General features: G+C 48.0%; 1 protein-coding gene across 6 annotated transcripts in view; it reads right to left on the bottom strand.

Moving 5' to 3' along the window:
* DENND2A (DENN domain containing 2A) overlaps nucleotides 1-21200 on the bottom strand; it is a 105852-nt gene that overhangs the window by 81731 nt on the left and 2921 nt on the right. For 4 of the 6 annotated variants that reach the window (XM_029922613.1, XM_029922610.1, XM_029922612.1 and 1 more), the window contains exon 1: nucleotides 524-597. The exons of 1 other annotated variant lie outside the window; for it this stretch is intronic. In XM_029922613.1, the coding sequence (XP_029778473.1) occupies nucleotides 524-582 (59 nt within the window). In that variant the 5' untranslated portion in view covers nucleotides 583-597. Of the gene's footprint in view, nucleotides 1-523; nucleotides 598-21175; nucleotides 21195-21200 lie in introns of those variants that run through there. One more of the 6 variants, XM_029922614.1, reaches the window with a different exon arrangement.

Genomic DNA, 21200 nt, shown 5'->3' with positions numbered 1-21200 from the left:
TAGTACTCTCTCTTAAAAAAAAAAAAAAAAGTAAAAAAAAAAGCAGGAACAGCTGCAGATCTGGGTGAACCATACTGCCGGAGCAGGGCCTAGGAATCTGCATTTCCAATCCCCCCCTCCCAGGAAACCATGGGACAGCCTAAGAACTGCTAAACCATATTTATTTTCCTGCCATTTGCATCGTCAGTTGGCGACAGGAATCCTTTCCCACGCCCTCTCCTTCGGAAGGAGTCTTTGGCTCCAGTGTGCCCGTGTGCTCCTCTCTCAGAGCGCCCCTAAAGCCTGATGGAGGAGGCATCAGCACACAGCTAGGTGCCTCTGTCCCTTGAGCCCAGAAGGAAATGCTCCAAGTGTGGTTTCCCTACACAGCCTTCAACGTCAAGGCTCATTTTCCCGCTGAAGGAGGCCTCAAGACCAACAGCATGATCTAAATCATGTTAAGACTTTCTGCTGGTGTGACTCCTCAGTTACTGACAATAATATTTTCTTTTCACAATTTGGTCAGTATTTGCCTGACCTATACCTGTCAGTGTGTCTAACAAATGAAGGCACTTGGAATTCGTGGCTGGAACGGCCCGACATTGCAGGATGGACCACACGTTGCGACGCTCCTGAGTCCAGAGGCAGCTGAAGACTTTTATTCTTCTTACCTGCATAAACCAGAGTTTCACACCTGCAGAACGTTCTTATGTACAGAGATGTATCTGGCCACCTTAGTAGAATAGAAACACATTTTCACTTGACAGTATTTGCAAACCATGCTTTTCCCGTCACTCACTTGCAACGTAGAAATACTTCCACATGTTGCCTTGAGGTTGTGTATTTTGTCAAGGGTAGAAAGAGAGAAAGTGCCGTTAGGTGGCCATCTTGCGTACGGGCACTAAGCTACAGTGCCTACAAGGTTTCAGTGCCGTTGGCCTCTCCCGAGTAAATGCTTGAGAACGAGGGCGTCACCTCTCTGGAGAAAGTTCCCATGAGTCTGTCACAAATCATCCAAGTATGAATTATAAAAGCTATGAAATATGCTCACACTGCCCAAATATGATTTAAGAATCTGAATTCTGGGGGCGCCTGGGTGTCTCAGTCGGTTAAGCATCCGGCTTAGGCTCAGGTCATGATCTCGCGTTTGTGGGTTCGAGCCCCGCATCGGGCTCTGTGCTGACAGCTAGCTCAGAGCCCGGAGCCTGTCTTTGGATTCTGTTTCTCCCTCTCTCTCTGACCCTCCTCTGCTTACACTGTCTCTGTCTCTCTCTAAAAAAATAAATGAAACATTAAAAAAAGAAAGAATCTGAATTCTGGTAAATACATTTTCTTGTAAGTAGAAAAAGTACAGGGGCACCTGACTGGCTCAGTTGGTAGAGCATGTGAGTTCAAACCCCACGTTGGGTGTAGAGACTACTAAAAATAAATAATAAACCTGCATTGCATGGTGTTATCCTTGTTAAAACAAAAAATAAACTTTTTTGGGTTCCTTTTGTGTAAAGGTCACCAAACTGGGAGGAGTCAGGTTTCAACTTCTTTCAACTCCCAAATATATGTTTTTTAATGTTTATTTTATTTTTGAGAGAGAGACAGATTGTAAGGAGAGGAGGGGCAGAGAGAGATGGAGACACAGAACCCAAGCAGGCTCCAGGCTCTGAGCTGTCAGCACAGAGCCCAACATGGGGCTCAAACTCATGAACACGAGATCATGCAAGACCTGAACCAAAGTCTGATGCTTAACTGACTAAGCTACCCAGGCGCCCCTCAGCTCCCAAATATTTAAACTTACTTTTCTTTCTCTTTTCCGGGCTATGCCAGAAACCACTTCTTACTTCTAACCTCTACAAAAGTCAATGCCAATGTGCCTACCATGTTTCTGATGAGGAAATAGAGGCTCAATCAGGTTAGGTCACTTGTTCAAGTTCATACAACTCATAAGTGACAGAGCCAGGAACGAGCTAGGTTTTGAACCCAAATCTGGTGCTCCTTATGCAATATCACTGTGGCTTCATATTGTCTCATTCGGTCTAGAAATAGACCCTTACTCATTATTTTGAGGGGCTGCCTCATCCAGCGCTTCAAAACGAGCAGCTGTTTTCTACTTCTTTTCCGCCATGTCAAATTTCATCAACACGTGCTACCGAGTGAGCTGGGAGGGGGACTGAGTGTGGGTCTCTTTTTTTTTTTTTTATGGTCTGTGATGATATATTTCTGTATTTGGAGAATCTATCCTAAGAAATATTCCTAAATGTGGAAAAAATATATGCATGAATGTTCATAGGTATTATTTATAATATTGAAAAATTAAAAATGCTCAAACATCAAACCATATAATGGTAACATGAACTATAATATTGTTACTTAAAGGAATATCATAGAGCACATTAAATTATGCTTAAGAAAACAATCACTGCGTGAGGGCAGAAAGGAGAATAGTGGTTGCCTACTAGGTCAAGAGTGCGTAGAGCAAGAAAAAGGGGAGTGACTGCCAATGGGTATGGGGTTTCTTTTCTTTTTAATTTTTTAATGTTTTTATTTATTTTTGAGAGACAGAGAACGAGTAGAGGAGGGGCAGAGAGTCAGGGAGACACAGGATCCGAAGCAGGGTCCAGGCTCTGAGCTGTCAGCACAGAGCCCGATGCGGGGCTCAAACTCGTGAACTGGGAGATCACGACCGGAACTGAAATCAGATGCCCAACTGAGCCACCCAGGTGCCCCTGTACTTATGTATATTTCAACAACAAAAAAAATAGATCTCCAAATTTTCTATAATAAGCACACATTATTATTAACGTTACAAATAATGGGGAACATGTAAACCCTGCGGTCTGTGGGTGTCTGGGTCTGCCTTGTGGCGCCCCCAACAGGGCCCTGGTTGTCTTGCGTCCACAGGTGTGAGCGGGCACCGGGCTCACCCGAAGCCATCAGGCACAGCTACTTCCTAAGTGGAAGGGTGAGTGACACTGCTCTTATCATGCCTGTCCCTCAGTGGCCACCAGCATGCACCTGGCCAGCCGCCTCCCAGTACAGATGTTTCACTGGGTCAAAGAGAGATTATATGGAAACATATGGTTAACAGGAAAATACTCCTGTAATTCTTTCTTCCAACTAATAATTGTGTCCGCTTTGCAAAGGAAACTGAGAAGGAAGCCTGGGAGAAATAGAAAATGAAGAGATTGATTTGCCCTCTGAGTTTTCATTCTTGTACACGAAAGAAGATGCACATGACGAGACTGCGTTAGGCACTGGGAAGTTGCTAAGGGAGTAGATCTTAAATGTTCTCACTGCAAACACACGCAAGCTAACTGTGTGAGGGGACAGATGTGTTAACCTACCTTCACAATGTGTATGCATATCAGGTCGTCATGTTGCGTGCTTTAAATTTACAGAATGTTATAGGTCAATTATATCTCAGTAAACCTGGGGGGAAAATGCACAAGACTGTCTCCAAATACAAAACACAATGTAACGAACAAAACGGTGGAGGCAAAAATCCTTTGTGGACCTGGGCTTGAAGGATGGGCTGAATTTCCTTTGCATAGATGTTTGCATAATCTCAGGATGGCTAAACACTTCAAGAGGCACAAACTGCTGAACGAAAAGCAACAGCAATTCCATAAGGAGATTACAGTGGACTGATTCCACTGCAGGGGTCAATCAACGTGTGAACCAGGGCCGAATCTGTGAATACAGTTTGCATAGATTTTCTGAAAGCTTTAGCCAAGATATTACCCTAAGCCTAATGACCTTATAGATTTTTTATTCAGAAATGATTTCAAGTTTGCAAAACAGTTGCCAGAATATTTTTTTAGTTTATTTATTTATCTTAAAGAGAGAGAGAGAGGGAGAGAGAGCGCACACGCACATGAGGGGGTGCAGAGAGAGAGACAGAGAATCCCAAGCAGGCTCTGCACTGTCAGTGCACAGCCCAATGTGGGGCCCAAACCCATAAACCGTGGGATCATGACCTGAGCTGAAATCAAGAGCTAGACCTTAACCGACTGAGCCACCCAGGTGCCCCCCTTCATTCAAGTTTACCAAGTTCTAACACACACTCTCTCTCTACTAAAGACTGCTTTAAAATGCTGTTTGGGAGGTTTAGGGAAAATAAGTTCTATCCAGGCACTAGAAGTCTTAAGTGCTTATGACTTTGAAAGAAAACAGAATCTTACAAGACCAGTTTACTGAAGTCCGTAAGCACAGCCAGGTCCAAAGACAGCTTGACCCCCAACCCACCCTGACCCTCCACCAGGACAATGAAAACTTTAAAACAAAAACACCAGACATGCAAGAAGAGCCAGGAAAATACTGAAAAATGAAAAAGAATGTGTGTGGGGAGGTGAGGTGTGGGGACCACAACCATATATTAAAACATATTCTAAAGCCTCTGTAATTAAAACAGTGTGGTACTGCATAAGAGTAGATAAATACACTGGTAGGACAAAACAGAAAGCCTAGACCCAACTACACATAAAACTTCTGGGTGGCTCAGAAGTTAAGCATCTGACTTCGGCTCAGGTCATGATCTCATGGTTCCTGAGTTTGAGTCCCATGCCAGGCTCCGTGCTAACAGCTCAGAGCCTGGAGCTTGCTTCAGATTCTGTGTCTCCCTCTCTCTCTGCCCCTCCTGTGCTTGTACTCTGTCTCCCTCTCTCAAAAATAAACATTAAAAAATGATAAAGGTGGCATCTTAAATCACGAGGGCACAGATGTACTTTTTATTTTTTTATTATTATTTTTCTTATGTTTTTATTTTTGAGAGACAGAGACAGCGTGAGCAGAGGAGGGTCAGAGAGAGAGGGAGACACAGAATCTGAAGCAGGCTCCGGGCTCTGAGCCAGCTGCCAGCACAGAGCCCGATGTGGGGCTCGAAGCCACGAACCGTTAGATCATGACCTGAGCTGAAGCTGGAAGCTGTACACTTAACCGACTGAGCCACCCAGGCGCCCCCGAGATGTACTTTTTAAATAAACGATGCTGGAATAGCCAAACAGCCCAAAGATGTTCACGTAAGGCCACCCTGCAAATCTGATGTGCCTGGGGTGCCTTGCTTACTCAGTCAGTAGAGCATAGGATTCTTGGTCTCAGGGTCATGAGTTCAGGCCCCACGTTGGGCATGAAGCCTATTTAAAAAGAGAAAATCCGACGTGCCTGCAGCAGTAGTGAACAGAGGATAACCCGCACCTTTCTCAGAGCAGAAAAGCAGCTGCAGGCAAGAACTGGTTTCGCAGGATGGGCCGCAGCCTTGAGGGGTTAACACTAGTCCCTGAAGGATCTGACCAGAGCCCGCCATAACCCCGGAGGGGCTCCAACTGCCTTCAGAACCCTGGGATTTCAGTGGCATTTCAAACATCTAACTCTTTTTCCAGGACAGCCCTAGAGCTTACAATATGTTGTGCAGCACACATACTATACGCATAGGATAACATACATAAGCCCACTCCCTCCCACCAATTTCCAGACGCATTACTGTTGTCCTCATTTTGCAGTTGAGAAGATCAAGGTTCAGAGACTTGCCCAGAATCGTGAGTGTTTAAGAGACGCATAGGGAATTCATCACTGTCCGCTCCAAATTCTGTAGTTTGGCCCCTGAACCTCCTTATCTGCTCTCTCGGTACCTTTAATGAGAACCACCCTGGATACAGACTTCTCACAACCTGATGCGAATCTGCTAATTGGTGATGCCTGGACCCCTTGGGGACAGCAACCTCGGAGTCTGACCCACAGGGGTCAGGGCTCCCTTTAGGAAGCCTGACTCTTTTCTAAGGGCAGCAAGCAGGAAATAGCTTTCATTCATAACCTTTAGGAAGGTCAGGGTAAAGAAATTAGCACTGCTACATCCGGTGATCTGTCAGGCATTGATTTAAGCACTTCACAAACATAATTACAGAAATAATGCATCACTCAAGACAAATGAAAACATATGTCCACATATGTTCTTCTACACTAATATTCATCGTGGCATTATTCATAATGGCCATAAAGTGGAAATAATCCAAATGCCATTGCCTGATGAAGAGATAACCCGAATGTGGTGTGTCCATACCATGAAATATTCCTCAGCCCTAAAAGCAACTTAGTCCTGATGCCCGTTGCAACGTGAACCTCAAGAACATTATGCTAAGTGAAAACAAGCCAGTCACAAAAGCCCATACTCTCTAGGAATCCGTTTGTATGAAATGTCTATGATGGGGAAAGCTATAGAGCCAGAAAGTAGGGAAGTGGTTGCTAAGGGTAAGGGTTTCTTCTTCTCAGTGGTGAAAATATTCTCAACCACCGTCGTGGTGGTGGTTGCACAACTTTGTGTATACACTGAAAACCATGAAATTGTATGCTTTAAACGGAAGAATTTTAATGGTAAGTGAATTATACTTCAATGAAGCTTTGACCAAAAAAAAAAAAGAAAAGAAAGCGGAGTGGGGGGGGGGGGATGAATCTAAGCATCTAGCATCATGTACAAATAGGTACATGATTTTTTTAATTTTTTATATATTTTTTAAAGTTTTTTTTTAACGTTTATTCATTTTTGATAGAAAGAGACACAGTGCAAGCGGGGGAGGGGCAGAGAGAGAGGGAGATACAGAATCTGAAGCAGGCTCCAGGCTCTGAGCTGTCAGCACAGAGCCTGATGCAGGGTTCAAATTCACAAATGCCAGATCATGACCTGAGCTGAGACCCGACGCTTAACCGACTGAGTCACCCAGGCGCCCCTAGAGTTTAAAGAGATCTTTCTAGCCCCAAAGCCCTAGCTCTAGAATGCTATTACTTCCTTCACAAGCAGTATCTCTGGCAAAGTACTTAGGAAGGAATCCCAGAAACTATGATACTTATGAATACAGTGGTAAAACAAATGAACACGAAATGGTTAAAGAAACACGACAGAAGTAGAAACAGCAGGCGCTACACGGGCTTGCCTACCTCACAAACAGAGCCTCTTTCCTACAAACTGCCCATCCTTCACTCACAGGGTCCCAAGGTCACTGGCAGCCATGTTTGAATGAGGATCCCACCCCCACCGCCAGCTGATTGGCTCTAGAGGAGGCCTGACTCAAGTCCAGCCAATCAGATTCCACTCTCAGGGAGTTGTGTCAATCTGTGTCCAGGAATACAAAAATGGGGGCTGTGAGGCGACCATCTTCCACCCTGTTGTGGAGTAAGGAGCAGAGAGCTGGGCTGGTGGGGGGAATGATGCCAGTGCAAAGACGGCTTGGCACCCCCTGGATCCAGTCCCCTCTTGAGGCACTTCTGCCCATGGGCTCCACAAGACATCTTCATACCTTTGTTTAAGCAACCAAAAGAATCCCCATAAACACACAGTGTCACGTTCAATGTGTTCATCTGCTACCTTCAACTGCTTTCCTGAAGCGAAAAAGTAAAGCTCACGTATGAGTTTTCAACATGAATCTGCATCCATACGGGTGAAGCTGAGCAAGCTTCAGCTACTCAGGAAACTGAAGTCCCCCTGCGTTTGCCCCCAGGCTGGTCCAGGAGGCTGGGCGCTCTCTGGTCTTTCCTGTTGCACCACTGAAAGTCAGAAGAGCAGCCATTCTCAAGAAGTCCCCTTCTCCTCAGGGAGACTCTTCGACACTGGAGGTGCTGGAAACTTCTTAGTAAAGCTATCATGAGACCTAACCTTTCCAAGGACCTGCAGAGCATATTATAAGTCTTATTACAGGGAACATTCTCCTTCCTTTCTTGCCAATAAAACCCCGCTGAAAAACACTCTTTTTATTGGAATGGACTAATGAGGGGTTACTGTGGGTAAATGAACAAATAAAAGGCATGCACGCCTTCTTCAGTTCTTATTTTAGATCTGTAACATATATACAAGAAAGCAGATACCACATCTCTCCCACACACACACACTGGCAGAGACACATTTGAATGAAAAACATTTGCAAGAGTTTGTGTCATCTGGACAACAGAAGGAAGAGCTGAGTTGACAGGAGGGAAGGGATGGACGAATCCCTTTCCCATCCCTCTATTTATGGGAGTCATTTCCCTTCAGGAAATGCTGAGCCCCTTCTCCCAGGACCCTGTTGGGAATGACGCCTGTACCGCCTTCCACATTCTCCTCCCGGCCTCAGCGAGTCTACCCTTGTGACCCAGCCAGTACTGGGAACCCGGCCTGTAGATGACAGTGCTTTTAGGAGGCCCCCAGCCTAGTGAGGAAATTCAAAGAAAAAAGGGGGGAGGGGATATATAATGAAGCCAGAAAGGCCCCCCGCTTGGAGAAGCTCCTAAATCGGAACACAGAAAGGGGACGGATTGGGGGAAGTTGGGGCTAGGGACAAGGACACTGAGGCCCAAGAGTTCTGTGGCTCACCCAGCTTTGGTCACCCTGCTGGGTGGTGGCTGAGGCAGAAGCAGGACCCAGCGTTCCTGTCGCCCTCTCCAGGGCTCACTCACCAGCTCCACACTCCTTTCCTTTCCCCACATGATTCCTGCTTCTATAGAAAGAAGAACTTGGGTCTACTGGTTACGTGTTCTTGATGAGGGTGATTCTCTTCTCAGTCTTTGCCTTCTGGTCAGCAGAGGAGCCCCCTCTTCAGAAACCCAGAGAGATTTCTGAGGATAGTGGAATTGGTGGTGGGTGGGTTTTTTTTTTCCATTAAAAATATTTTTTATGTTTATTTATTTTATTTTTTTAATGTTTTATTTATTTTTGATACAGAGAGAGACAGAGCATGAGAGGGGGAAAGGCAGAGAGAGAAGGAGACACAGAACCAGAAGCAGGCTCCAGGCTCTGAGCTAGCTGTCAGCACAGAGCCTGACGCGGGGCTTGAACCCACGAACGTGAGATCTGACCTGAGCCGAAGCCGGAGACAACCGACTGAGCCACCCAGGCGCCCCTTTTATGTTTATTTTTGAGAGAGAAAGAGACGGAGTGCAAGCAGGGGAGGGTCAGAGAGAGAGGGAGACATAGAATCTGAAGCAGGCTCCAGGCTCTGAGCTGTCAGCACAGAGCCCAATGTGGGGCTCGACTCCACGAACCACAAGATCATGACCTGAGCTGAAGTCAGACACTTAACTGACTGAGCCACCCAGGGGCCCCTGCTGTTTTATATTTTTAAGACGTGAGAAATGTTTTTTGTCTTAGGATGTTGAGGGATTTTTAAAAAGTGAAAGTATTTGCCCCACAGACGGAAGATAACATTAGCCACTGGCTCCCATGGAATGCTTCTTCTTCTTCTTTAAAAGTTATTTATTTATTTATTTATTTATTTATTTTGAGAGAGAGAGAGAGAATATCCCAAGTAGCGACAAGGGGCTCTATCTCAGGAACCATGAGATCATGACCTGAGTTAAAATCAGGAGTCAGATGCTTAAACTGAATGAGCCACTCAGGTGCACCTGCTTTTTCTTCTTTTATAAAAAGATAAATAAGGGGCGCCTGGGTGGCTCAGTCAGTTGAACAACTGACTTCGGCTCAGGTCATGATCTCGTGGTTTGTGAGTCCGAGCCCCGCATCGGGCTCTGTGCTAACAGCTCAGAGCCTGGAGCCTGCCTTCAGATTCTGTGTCTCCCTCTCTCTCTGACCCTCCCCTGCTCGTGCGGTCTCCCTCTCTGTCTCAAAAATAATTAAAACATTAAAAAAAAAAAGATAAATGACTAGATTGAGAGTTCAGAGCTTCCCTGCTCTATACCGGGGGGGTGGGGGTGCGGGAAGAGACTTCATGCTAGCAGGTTAAAGGAAAGGAACCAGAACCTGAGGGTAAGAGAGAAGTTGAGACAGAGAATCAGAAAGACCAAGACTGAGGACTGAAGAGACCGGGAAAGAACGCCACTGAAACACGGAGGGAGACCCAGCAAAAACCACCCAGACCGAGCCAGAGAGGGTGGCTCCGTTAGGTGACACCCAGACACACGTCCCCACACTTCTCTTGATCCCTTTCCCTCAGCTGTCACCCTCTTTTCTTTGCTATGATATTCCCACCAAGCCCTCAAAATCTAGTTTGAAATCTCCATAAAACCTACTATGACCACCCCAAACTGAAGTTCTTTCCCACGCTTCTGAATTTCTAGAGCACTTAAGTTACCTACGTTTAATCATCTAACTCAATGTGCGTCTACCATTATTTAAATACGTTTTCCTCAAGGTCCACGTTTGCCACTTCCAACTGCAGGAATGCATGAATGGCTACCATTTATTGAGCATTTAATATTCTCTAAGCAAGATTCTATATGGATTGTTTCATTGAATCCTCCTTCCAACCCTACTAGTGCCTCCCCTGTACGGATGTGGAAACTGAGGCCTGGAGGGACTAACTTATTCCCAAGGCCACAGGCATGCTGAATGAATCCAGGCTGTCAGATTCTAAAGTCCAGTGCCTAGCACCCAAATAAATGCCGGGGGGTGGGCAGGGTACAGGCCTTCCCTCCTGGATACAGAGTAGATCCTCGGTAAATTGTTATGATTGGATTTTACTCCAAGTACCCAGCACCCATCTCCTCTCCTACCTCCCCTCCATCCCCTTCCTGCCCTCCATAAACACCCTGGCACCAAGGCACTGCCTGGCCCTCCCTTCCGCTTCCAGAAGCAGCCCTCAGGCTGCCATTTTGTGACTTGTTTTCCCTCTAAATGCTCTCCTTTCATTTTAACCTGACCTCACTGAACAGTTAATGCTGAGGAGGGGAGGCAGGGCCCCCGCCCAGTCTGTCCTGACCCCTGAACACCTGCAGAGCCCCCGGGCCGGTGCTTCCCGGGGCCGGCTGCCCACACCGCCCCACGAAGGAGCCACTTGAAGGGATGCACCTGAAAGGCTCGTTTTATTTGCCCCCCGACACCGATCTCTGGCTGCAGCTGTGCTGCCCCAAGGCCCTCACTCTCCCACCTCCTCTCTCCCTCTCTAATTCCTGCCCTCCTCTTCCTTTCCTCCCCCTCAGACCCTTTCCCACCCTCTTCTGCTGGCTTCTGTTCTCTTTCTTTCCATGAGCAGAGTTTCCAGCTTGGCTCCTGGCCAGCACATTTGGACAAAAGGCGGCGATCTTAGAGGAAGACGTCATCTCTCATCCCCTTTCCCGGGGCCGGCACCGCGGCCCTTCTGCCACAGCTCCCCGTGCTGGGAAGGGCCTTGAGAGATGGGGTTAAGAAGCAAAGAGTTTGCAAACAGACTGAGGTTCAAATTCCATTTCTGCCACTTGAGGCTATGGGGCCTTGGACAAGTTACTTTTCAAAGACTTAGTCCTCTCCTCTCTAAAACTGTGATAATTGTCAAGACTGAATGAGAACGCATCTATAAAGCATTCAGCACAGCCCATGTCCTATAAAAAGTGCTCAACACGTATCTTCTATAATAAAGCGAGCTTAGCTCTGCCAAATAATACAAATAGGAGTCACAATACAGGAGCTCGCATCGATAGTAATAATACCACCTCCTCAACTCATATGCGGGGCTACTTGACCCCGCATCAGTGGCCTGCAAGTGTGGCAAGGCTGCAAAATACTCCCAGGCATGAACTTGCTGCTACAATGCAATCTGAGTCAGTTGGTTTTGACACTGGAGGGGGAGTTGACCCCTTTTCCTTTTCAGGAGGAACCAGGACGTGCTCAAGCTCAGCTTCAGATCTGGATGTGTAAATAGGAGGAGCCAACTGTGATCAGTGAGCCAGCTCATCCTGGCTCCCTCCCCCTCCGTTTTCTGGCTCCCTGAACCCCGGGGGCCCTGGCTCTGTTTGTTTACTATCTGTGCCTGATGTTTGGTACTTGCAAGTTGTGCAATGCCTGGGAATGTGTTCATTTTTATTTAGCTAGGTTTTGAGATACGGGAAATAGTCTTTCCCCTATGACTTTATTTAGCTCTTCTGGGCCAGCGTGGATGGATTTGAATTGGATCAATAAGATGAATCAAAGAGCTGAGGACAGTAGTCTGCGTGAGGTGCTGGGGGGGAAGGGGGGTGGTGTTGGGAAATACACATGTGGGATTATCCCTGCCTCTTAGAGGAGTGACAGCTATAAACCCAATCGACCGAATGGCAATAAAAGATTGCAGTTGTTTCCGACAGAAAGACAGGATCAGTCCAGGGAATGCCTGACACACAGTTCGGGAGTCACAACATGAGGCTGGTCTAAGGACTAAATTTGAACTACAGTGGTGGATGCTACCAACAAGCACAGACTGGAGGAATGCAGAGGTTGGCCATGGAAGTTAGAAGAGCCACAGACTGCCTCGAAGCAGAGGCCCTTGTGGCCACACTGGCTTCCAAGAGCTGGGAAAGGAGAAAGCTGCAGGCGAGGCAAGAGCAAGAAGGTGCACTCTGACCTGGGACACAGACACCGATGGACGTGTGCTGGCAGCCAGGAGAAGACAGAATGGGTTGGTAGCTTTCCCTTGGGGATATCCTGAAAGGAAGGAGGAGGAGTGAAGACTTGCTGGGAAAATAAAGACGACACATAGTGAAAATATGCTCTCTTTGGGACATGAGGGAGACACAGAATCAGAAGCAGGCTCCAGGCTCGGAGCTGTCAGCACAGGGCCCGATACGAGGCTTGAGAACTCACAAACTGTGAGATCATGACCTGAGCTAAAGTCAGGTGTTTAACCAGCTGACTCACCCAGGAGCCCCACTGACTCAGTTTCCTTTTATGTTTCCTTATGTGGGCCTTCTGACTAGACAGTGGTAGGACATGGGCATTGGGCTTCTTTTTATTTCCCTGCAGTGCCTACCCCACACTTGGCTACTATGGGGGAGGTACAGATGCTTGTGGAATAAGAAAAAGAAAATGAATCAGTAAAGATTTCCTTTTCTAAAGAGAACTAGAATAACCAAAAGCTTATGGTGTCTCAGGTGGGGAGGCAACATGCAGAGGACTTGACAAAGTGTGGCTGGGACACCAGCCAATCAGAATTGGCCTCATGGTTAACCCTATAATGGCTGGATCTGGGGTGGCTGGGGTTCCTAGGAAGGCAGGACACTGGGCGCTCTGGGCAGTGACTGCTTACTAAGCGGTTCAGAAGCACGAGGCATTCTGACCCGTGGACCGATGTATCGGTGCACATCAGCTCTACATCAACCTTGACCTGGGTCGGACGTGTCACGTACATTAGGGAGCTAAAGACCGGTGAACTGGCCACTGGATGCTTCATTAGGATAAAGTCTCAGCAGAGGGTTAGGGTTGCTGGTGGACCTGCCCCAGGGGCGCTCCCAGACGCCCCGACTCCCCATCCTGACACCCCCTCTTTCTCTTTTTGCAGCTTGAACCCAGAGCCGGAACCAAAGAAGCTGCCTCTCCGTCTGTGCTGGCGCAGGCCGGGGACACGGGCTGCCCCACGTACAGGGGCAGGCAGAGCCTCAGCGGGGATCTCCAAGTCTTGACGTTTTGGGAGGCATTAGGGGGTTAATTTTCTCTGAATTGTTTCACCCCATTTGATGCACCAGTTCAGCGGGAGGATAAACAGAGAGCACTGGTCCCTTTTTGATGTCCTGGGAGCTTGTGTGTGTTTGTTGCCTGTCACCAACACAGATGGTGAAATGGACCAGATGTAAAGGATCACAGCGGCCACAGGACGCCCGGGTTGGATGCCCGCACATTTCATCCCACGTCTTTCACCCACAAGTCAGAATATGAAGCAGAGGACCCCCCTCCCCGCGCCCCCAGAGAGCTGGAGACATTTTCGGGCAGAGAAGCCCAGAGCCCCAGTAAGCTGCTTGGACAAGTTCCTCTCTGACTTCCCAGTCTCCACCCTGAGCAAGTCTGTGGCGGAGAAGCTGGCCTGGTCCAGCAGGCAAGTTCTAAATCTCAACCCCCGCCCCCATCACCCCTGCCCCGTGATCCTATCAATGCTCTGAGGCTTCTCCCCCAACTCACATCTCCCCTGACCATGCAAGGTTACTTTGAATCCGTATTTGCTGATCCCATACAAATACCTTTGCCTGGCCATCCAGGGAGGTTGAGCCTGTAATTCGCAGGGCCATGAAAAGCACAGATAGAATTCTAGAAGTGCTCTGCTTTTATGGTTCCAATTTGCTGAGAAAAGGCAGTCAGGGATATTTTTTCCCCCATGGTGAGTTGGGGGTGGGCAGGGACAGGAGTAACCGTCTCCTCAGACTCCTTTAGTGGAAATGAGAAGGTTCTCCACCTGACTCCTCCTCCTTCCCCGGGCTTCGGGCTCTCCTCTGGAGGTGGGAGGGGCGGGGACGGTACAAACGCATGTCTGCTTGTGTCCATGCCCCCGGACCAGCAGGGAGAATGGACGGGTAACGGCTAACTCTCACCCTTTCCCAGGGCGCCCGCAAGCTGCAGTTTCCAGAAATAGTCCTAGGGCAGGCCTGCTGTAGATCAATTAGCAACTTATCTTTTTTTTTTTTTTTTAAGGTTTATTTATTTATTTTGAGAGAGAGAGAAAGTGGGAGAGAGGGAGAATCCGCGCTGTCAGCACAGAGCCCAACGCAGGGTTCGAACTCATGAAACTGAGATCATGACGTGAGCCTATATCGAGAGTCAGCTGCTTAACTGATTGAGCCACCCAGGCGCCCCAACAACTTAAGTGCTCCCTTTTTACTTTCTTTTTTAAAAATTTTTTAAAATATTTTATTTATTTTTGAGAGACAGATAGACAGTGTGAGCAGCAGAGGGTCAGAGAGAGAGGCAGATACAGAATCTGAAGGCAGGCTCCAGGCTCTGAGCTAGCTGTCAGCACAGAGTCCGATGCGGGGCTCGAACCCACAAAACATGAGATCATGACCCGAGCCGAAGCCAGACGTTCAACCGACCGAGCCACCCAGGCATCCCCCTTTTTACTTTCAAAGTGGCCCAGTTTGCATATTATGGTTGTCCTATCCATTTCCCATAGCGAATTTGCAGAGAACTTGGTGCTAAGTCAAATGCAACCCTGACTACATCTTCTTTCCTGAGAAGTGAGGAAGAAGGAGGGAGGAAGAGGGAGCTACTGTAGATTACTACACTGGGTTGACTCTAGTGTATAACTCACCCCACCCATCCCAGGTTCCCGCCTACAAAATATGTGGAATCCGGATTATGTGGGATCGGGGTTCTGGGACCATGAAAGCGACAGCAAGAGACAAAAATTAAGACGGTTTATTGGATATTGAACCATAAAACATAAAAAAAAATCTCTTAGAGATCATAATGTTAATACATCACCTTTTAAAAATTGAATCTAACTCAAAATAGTAGATTGCCTCTATGAATGTACCACACTATGAATTTTAGTTTTCGTAATAAATAGAAACTCAGAGTAAATTCAGTGGGTAACACTTGGGTTAAGGGAGACAGAGATGATAATAATAATAATACATAGTACAATTTTTTTTTAAGGCTGAGCATAGGGATCTCATTTTTAAATTGTACATCACTGGGCACAAATATATTCAATATCCATTTGGCTTTGGAATCTGTTTTAATCTAGCAATTGCACTTCTGGGAATTTCTGTTACAGAAATATTGCAAAGTGTGCCCCAGAGCGTGTGTCGTGGCTAAACTCAAAAGCAACCCACAGCTCAAAAAGAGGTAATTTGTTAAACAAATGAAGGCAATCCACACAGAGAAACGCGAGCACTATGTAGGTCCCGCATGGAATTATTCTCACACACTAGTGTTCAATTATGACAGCCTGCTTCCACTTCTGTAAACAAAGAAACATATTACAGGCAGAGAAAAGAAAAGTCTGGGGCGATTTGCGATCTATACCAAACAGGAATTGCCTTTGAGGAGGGAGACAGCATGCGGCAAATTTTCATTTTTCATCTTATTTTTTTTCTTATTGCTTAAATGCTGTGCAGCAAATATAACTTTCACAGTTTACTTAGAAAAACATATGTGTATATAAAAGTACGTGTGTAAGAGTAATCTTGAAACTTTATAGAATGCTTTTTAGGAAAACAAAACCACCAAAGGAAATGTATCTGATACTATGTTTGCACCGGTCTGACAAGCCCTCCTGAGGAGCCGCCCAGCCCCGGAGGGCCTGGGTGCTGCGGAAAAATGGTCACTGTCACAACTTCCTGCCCTGACCCTAGTCCAGCTCGATCCTGCTCTCATTTCCGACCGCAGGGGGCCATGGGACCTCTTCGTTCCCAGTACTGAGGGAAGCTAACTTCTTCCCTGAGCTTGCCATGAGAGTGACTCACCCCCTCCTTCCTTCAGGCCAGGGAAAAAAAAAGGTAAGTTTTTGGCAGTTCAGCCCATTAGAAAAGGGGGTCCGGGGCTGACCCCTCTTTCAATCAACTGCAGGCCAAGGATGGACGCATCAGAGGGAAGCCACAGACAGAGCGATTCTGGACTGCAGTTGGCAAACAGCTTAACTTCTAGGCAAGATGAGAGTGGACAGGATACACTTTTTGCCCAGATGAGACCATGATCTTGACACAAGGGTAAAAGACGGTCTGACTCTGGTTCCCAACATATTCTGTCTTTGGACATCCGATGTAGAAAACTGAGCACTTGCCTTAGTTCCAGGCACTGACTTCTCTAATTAAAGGGGTAGATATGTCTGTCAGTCTTTCTGTTGGGTAGCCAGTGTGTGTGTAGGAGGGAGGGGGGCAGTGTTTAAAGATCGCCCGGGGTACCTATGGAGGCCATCTGGCTCTGTAGAGGAAGAAGGGTCCAGGCCTGGACACAGGAGACTGGGCATGACACAACCTTGGTCACTCATGAGTACCTGTGAGACATTCATGGGTCCTCAGGAAGCAAAAAAGAAGGGGCTAGAGTTCCAGAGATCATAAAGGAAGCTGAGTCAACTTTCTACAGCCAAAGAAGCAACTGCCTGCAAGGTGTATTCAAGTGTTATAGGGAAAGTCATTGAACCTCAAAATATTTTCCCTATTATCCTGCCAGAGTTGCTGAATTCAACCCTTAGAGATTCATTCCTTTTGATTAAGACTTTATGGATGTTCCATTGCAAACTGATTTTCCTGGCTTCTTTCCAATCCAGAAGACATGAGCTAGAAAACAAACACACTTCAAGTGTCTACATGAGGGAAGTAGAAAGTACCCAGAACTCAGAGGCTCAGCACCCAAGAAAATTAGACTTATGTGGGTTCCGAGTAAAGAGAGAAAGTTACCAAAGCTTTTCAGGTTGGATTAAGGTGCAGCACTGCACACAACTAGATTAGACAGATCTAACTGCAGAGGACTTGTGATTATGCTTTCAGGGTTTCTATCTTTTATTTTTATTTATTTTTTAATTTTTTAAGTGTTTATTTTGAGACAAAGAGAGGGCAGGGGAAAGGCAGAGAGAATGAGAGAGAGAGAGAGAGAGAGAGAGAGAGAGAGAGAATCCCAAGCAGGCTCTGCATTGCCAGCACAGAGCCCCTGCAGAGCTCAAACTCACAAACCTCAAACCATGAGTTTATGACCTGTACCGAAATCAAGAGTCAGATGCTTAACTGACTGAGCCACCCAGGTGCCCCAAGAATTTCTATTAAAAAAAAAAACTTCATATATACACAAAGTTTCACATAAATGTATCTGCCACCAGCTTTCTTATCTGTGTCTGCTCAGGCTGGCTTTAAATCCTGATGTTAAAGGCTGATCAGCTATTTGATTTTATTATGAGCAACAGGTTTCCTAATAAGTCTATTGGGGTCCTTGCTTTTGGAATCTGAGGCTTCTGTCCCCTGCTATAGGAACCCTTTATGTGATTGTTAAAGGGGCCACTCTCACCCCTGGCTGTAGCTTAAAGCCACCTGTGACCTTTCAAAAATAGTGATGCCCAAAGCCCATTTTCAGTGGTTTTTATTTAATCTCTCTAGGGTGGAGCCCAGGCATCTGTTCTTTAAAAAAAAAAAAAAGGGGGGGGGCGCCTGGGTGGCTCAGCCGGTTAAGTGTCTGGCTTCAGCTCAGGTCATGATCCCACAGTTCGTGGGTTCGAGTCCTGCTTCGGGCTCTGTGCTGACAGCTAGCTCAGAGCCTGGAGCCAGCTTCAGATTCTGTGTCTCCCTCTCTCTCTGACCCTCCCCTGCTTGTGCTGTCTCTCTCTGTCTCTCAAAAATAAATAAAAAACATTTAAAAAAATGCCTCCCTCAAGACATTTAAATGTGTGCTCGCTCTCTCTTTTTTATGTTTGTTTATTTTTGAAAGAAAGAGCACAAGCAGGGGAGAGGCAGACACACACAGACACACACACACACAGAATCTGAAGCAGGTTCCAGGCTCTGAGCTGTTGGCACAGAGCCCAACGCAGGGGTCAAACCCATGAACTATGAGATCATGACCTGAGCTGAAGTCAAACATTTAACTGGCCGAGCCCCCCGGCGCCCCCTAAGACACATGCCCCTAACTGTGTGTTTTCACGGGCTTTCCCATTACAGATGTTAAGAAACTGTGAGGGGGAGTGGGGGAGCAGAATCTCCCATCTACTCCACGCTAATTCAAGACCTCTACAATTAGCAAGAAATGGTTCCGACGGCAGCAATGCAGGGACATGGATTCTGCAGGATGCTCCCTTCTGCTGGTCTTCTGAGTCCCACCCTTTGGCTACTGCTGAGAATCGGGCTTCACATCAGCGCTGAGGGCACAAAGACTTGGACCACGGTGGGGGACGTGGGGGGTGGAGAGGTGCCCTTGCCCATCAGACTGGATTCCTCAAATGCTGTCCCCACTCCGCGTTTCCCTTTTGGCCAGGATTCCTGGAGGCACACTGCCCTACCAGACCCTTCCGCAGACCAGAGTCTCCGCCCACCAGCCTGGGGACCCGGTCTGGGACTCGCCTGCTTCCCCTTCAAGGGTGCTCTGCTCTCTACAGTAATCGAAGCTGCTGTCACCTCTTCCTACACTTGAGACCCCGGGCTCCTCCGCGTGGATACCCTGGCCTCAGCTGCCCGCAGCCTGAGCTGCCGCCCCGCAGCCCACAGAAATCCAGTATGTTCCCAAGTCAGAACAGGAAGATGGTATAAGGAGACAGTCACGTGCAATTTTACCTTCCAGTCTTTTGTAACATCAATAACGGACTTTTTTTTTTTTTCTTATGTCACTCTTTGGTCTTCACACAAGGTTCCTCATGACAAATTCCCTGTTGAGTTCATTCCAGGAAAAATTGTGTTCTGAAAACTAATTCGTAAGCTTTCTGTTGTCCAAACTCCAACACTGTGCAATCCAGTGTGTTTTTGTTTGTCTCTAAGCTGCCAGGAACTTGAGGGCCAAATTCGTTGTCCAAGTGTTGTAATCTGCTAAACTCAGTCCATTCAAAATCTCCAGTCCTTTTGCTTCGCTTTGTTTTCTCCTGAGCTTTTCAGCACTACGTTTTGGCCTAAGTCCCCTCACCTGTGCCCAGCACCAGCGTCCTACTCTTAATCTCTTGGATCCGGCCACCTTGCCTCAGCATTGCCATCCTCTGTGCGTCAGTAATTCTGGCCTAGGCTCTGCGAGGCCACGGTCACATTCTCCTCCGGACCTCCGCCCAGCAACCCGACCTTTCTAGGACATCATCTGAACCCAGCTTCAGTGAGATCCTCCTTCCCTCTGGGGGCACACTGGGAATTCTCCCCACACTTACCCACCCCCTCCCTCCCTCCCTCTTGGTGACTTAGCGCTTTCTGTTCCCTCAGCTTGAAATTGCCTTCCCTGCTTATTTTCTTGATGAAGAGCTTTTCAGCGTTCAGTCCCAGTATTATCTACTCTGTGGGCCTCTCCTGTTCTGGGCAGCCCAGCTCGGGGTCCCCTAGCACTCACAGCCAGGCCAGCCCAGGGCCGGTTTTTTTTTTAAAGAATTTATTTTTAAGTAATCTCTACATCCAACATGGGACTCAAAATCACAACCCTGAGATCAAGAGTCCCGTGCTCTACTGACGGAGCCAGCCAGGCGCCCCTGGTTTTAATTTTTCTGAGTGTCCGGGGCGTCAGGGTGGCTCAGTCAGTTAAGCTTCCAGTTTTGGCTCCGGTTGTGATCTCATGGTTCGTGCGTTTGAGCCCCACTCGGGCTCTGTGCTGACAGCTCAGAGCCTGGAGCCTGCTTCGGATTCTGTGTCTCCCTCTCTCTGACCTTCCCTTGCTCGCACTGTCTCTCTCTGTCTCTCAAAAATAAATAAAAAACATAAAAAAATTTTTTCTGACTGTCCAACTAGGATGGTGAGTTCTGGAAGGAAGAGAGCGATCTTATTCATCACTGTGTTTGTTCCTAACGCCTAGCACAGAGCTGCTAAGTGAATGATTACACAACACAGAGAGGCTTCAAATCTTCCCAATAAAAGCACTGAAGGCCACCCTTCCCACTAGCCTTTTCACTCAAAACCGGCCACTGTTTGCCCTTAACTTCTCACAGATTTCTGCTCCACCTACGAAGCCCACCCAAAGACTTTCCACTCCACCACGCTGGTGTGTTCAACACTGGATGATGCAAGCAGAATTTCATTCCTTTATATTGTAACCACCAAGCGTGTAAATTTCAGTAGCGTCCCTACTATAAGGCTACTACCGGAGCCTTATTACCTGAGCGGTTTGGGGCCTTAGATGGGTTAGGGGCCCATCCCTGAGCCCATCTGGCCCCAGCTAGAACTCCGCCTGCTCCTTCTCCAGCACCAGCTGGTTAGAACACAAGTCACCTCCTTCCCCAGACTTGCCCCAGGGTGCACAGCCCCCGGGGCCCCTCCAGGAAAGGACCCCACCGCTGAGTCTGGCGGTCTTCAGGGGTTTGAATCCAGCTCTCTGCGACTTTCCTAAATATCACGGTCCCCCGTGTTGTTAAGAGACCCCCACTGGGCGCCATCTCCTCCCAACTCCATCCTTAGGGGCAAAGTGGGAGAAATAAGATCATTTAATCATCCTGACCATCCTGCTTTCCCAAGACTGCAAATTCTGACCACAGTTGGGGGGTGGGGGGTGAGGAGGGGTCTCTGGCTGCCCAGTGGATTCTTTCTCTACACAGACACACACACTCTCTCTGTCTCTTTCTCTTTCTCTCTCACTCACGCCCCCTGGGACCCAGTCCGGCGGACCCGGGCTCTGCCCAGTTCCTGCAGGTTTCCGAAGCGCGGGACAACCGCTTCCCCACTCGGCCCTGAAAGTCCCGCCGAGCCCCCAAGGCCGTCCGGCCAGCACTTCGCTCAGATCCCACAGGTCGGGCTGCAGCGCGTCGGTCCCCACGTCCGCGCAGGGGAAACCCAGTTTTCGCTCCGCCAAGAGCCGCTTCCGAGCCCCGGGCCGGGGCAGCTCCCGCCGTCGCCTCCCTTCCCCCCAGGACCTCCCGCCCCCCGCCCCGCGCGTCCCCTCCGCGGTCCCCCGGCCCGGCCCTACCTCCCGGCGGGCCGCGGCTCCGCGG

This window comes from Suricata suricatta, chromosome 2 (genome assembly GCF_006229205.1).
Source record: "Suricata suricatta isolate VVHF042 chromosome 2, meerkat_22Aug2017_6uvM2_HiC, whole genome shotgun sequence".
Taxonomy (NCBI): Eukaryota; Metazoa; Chordata; class Mammalia; order Carnivora; family Herpestidae; genus Suricata; species Suricata suricatta.
Note: the sequence above shows the minus strand (reverse complement) of the source record. Positions and strands in the feature narration are given on the sequence as shown.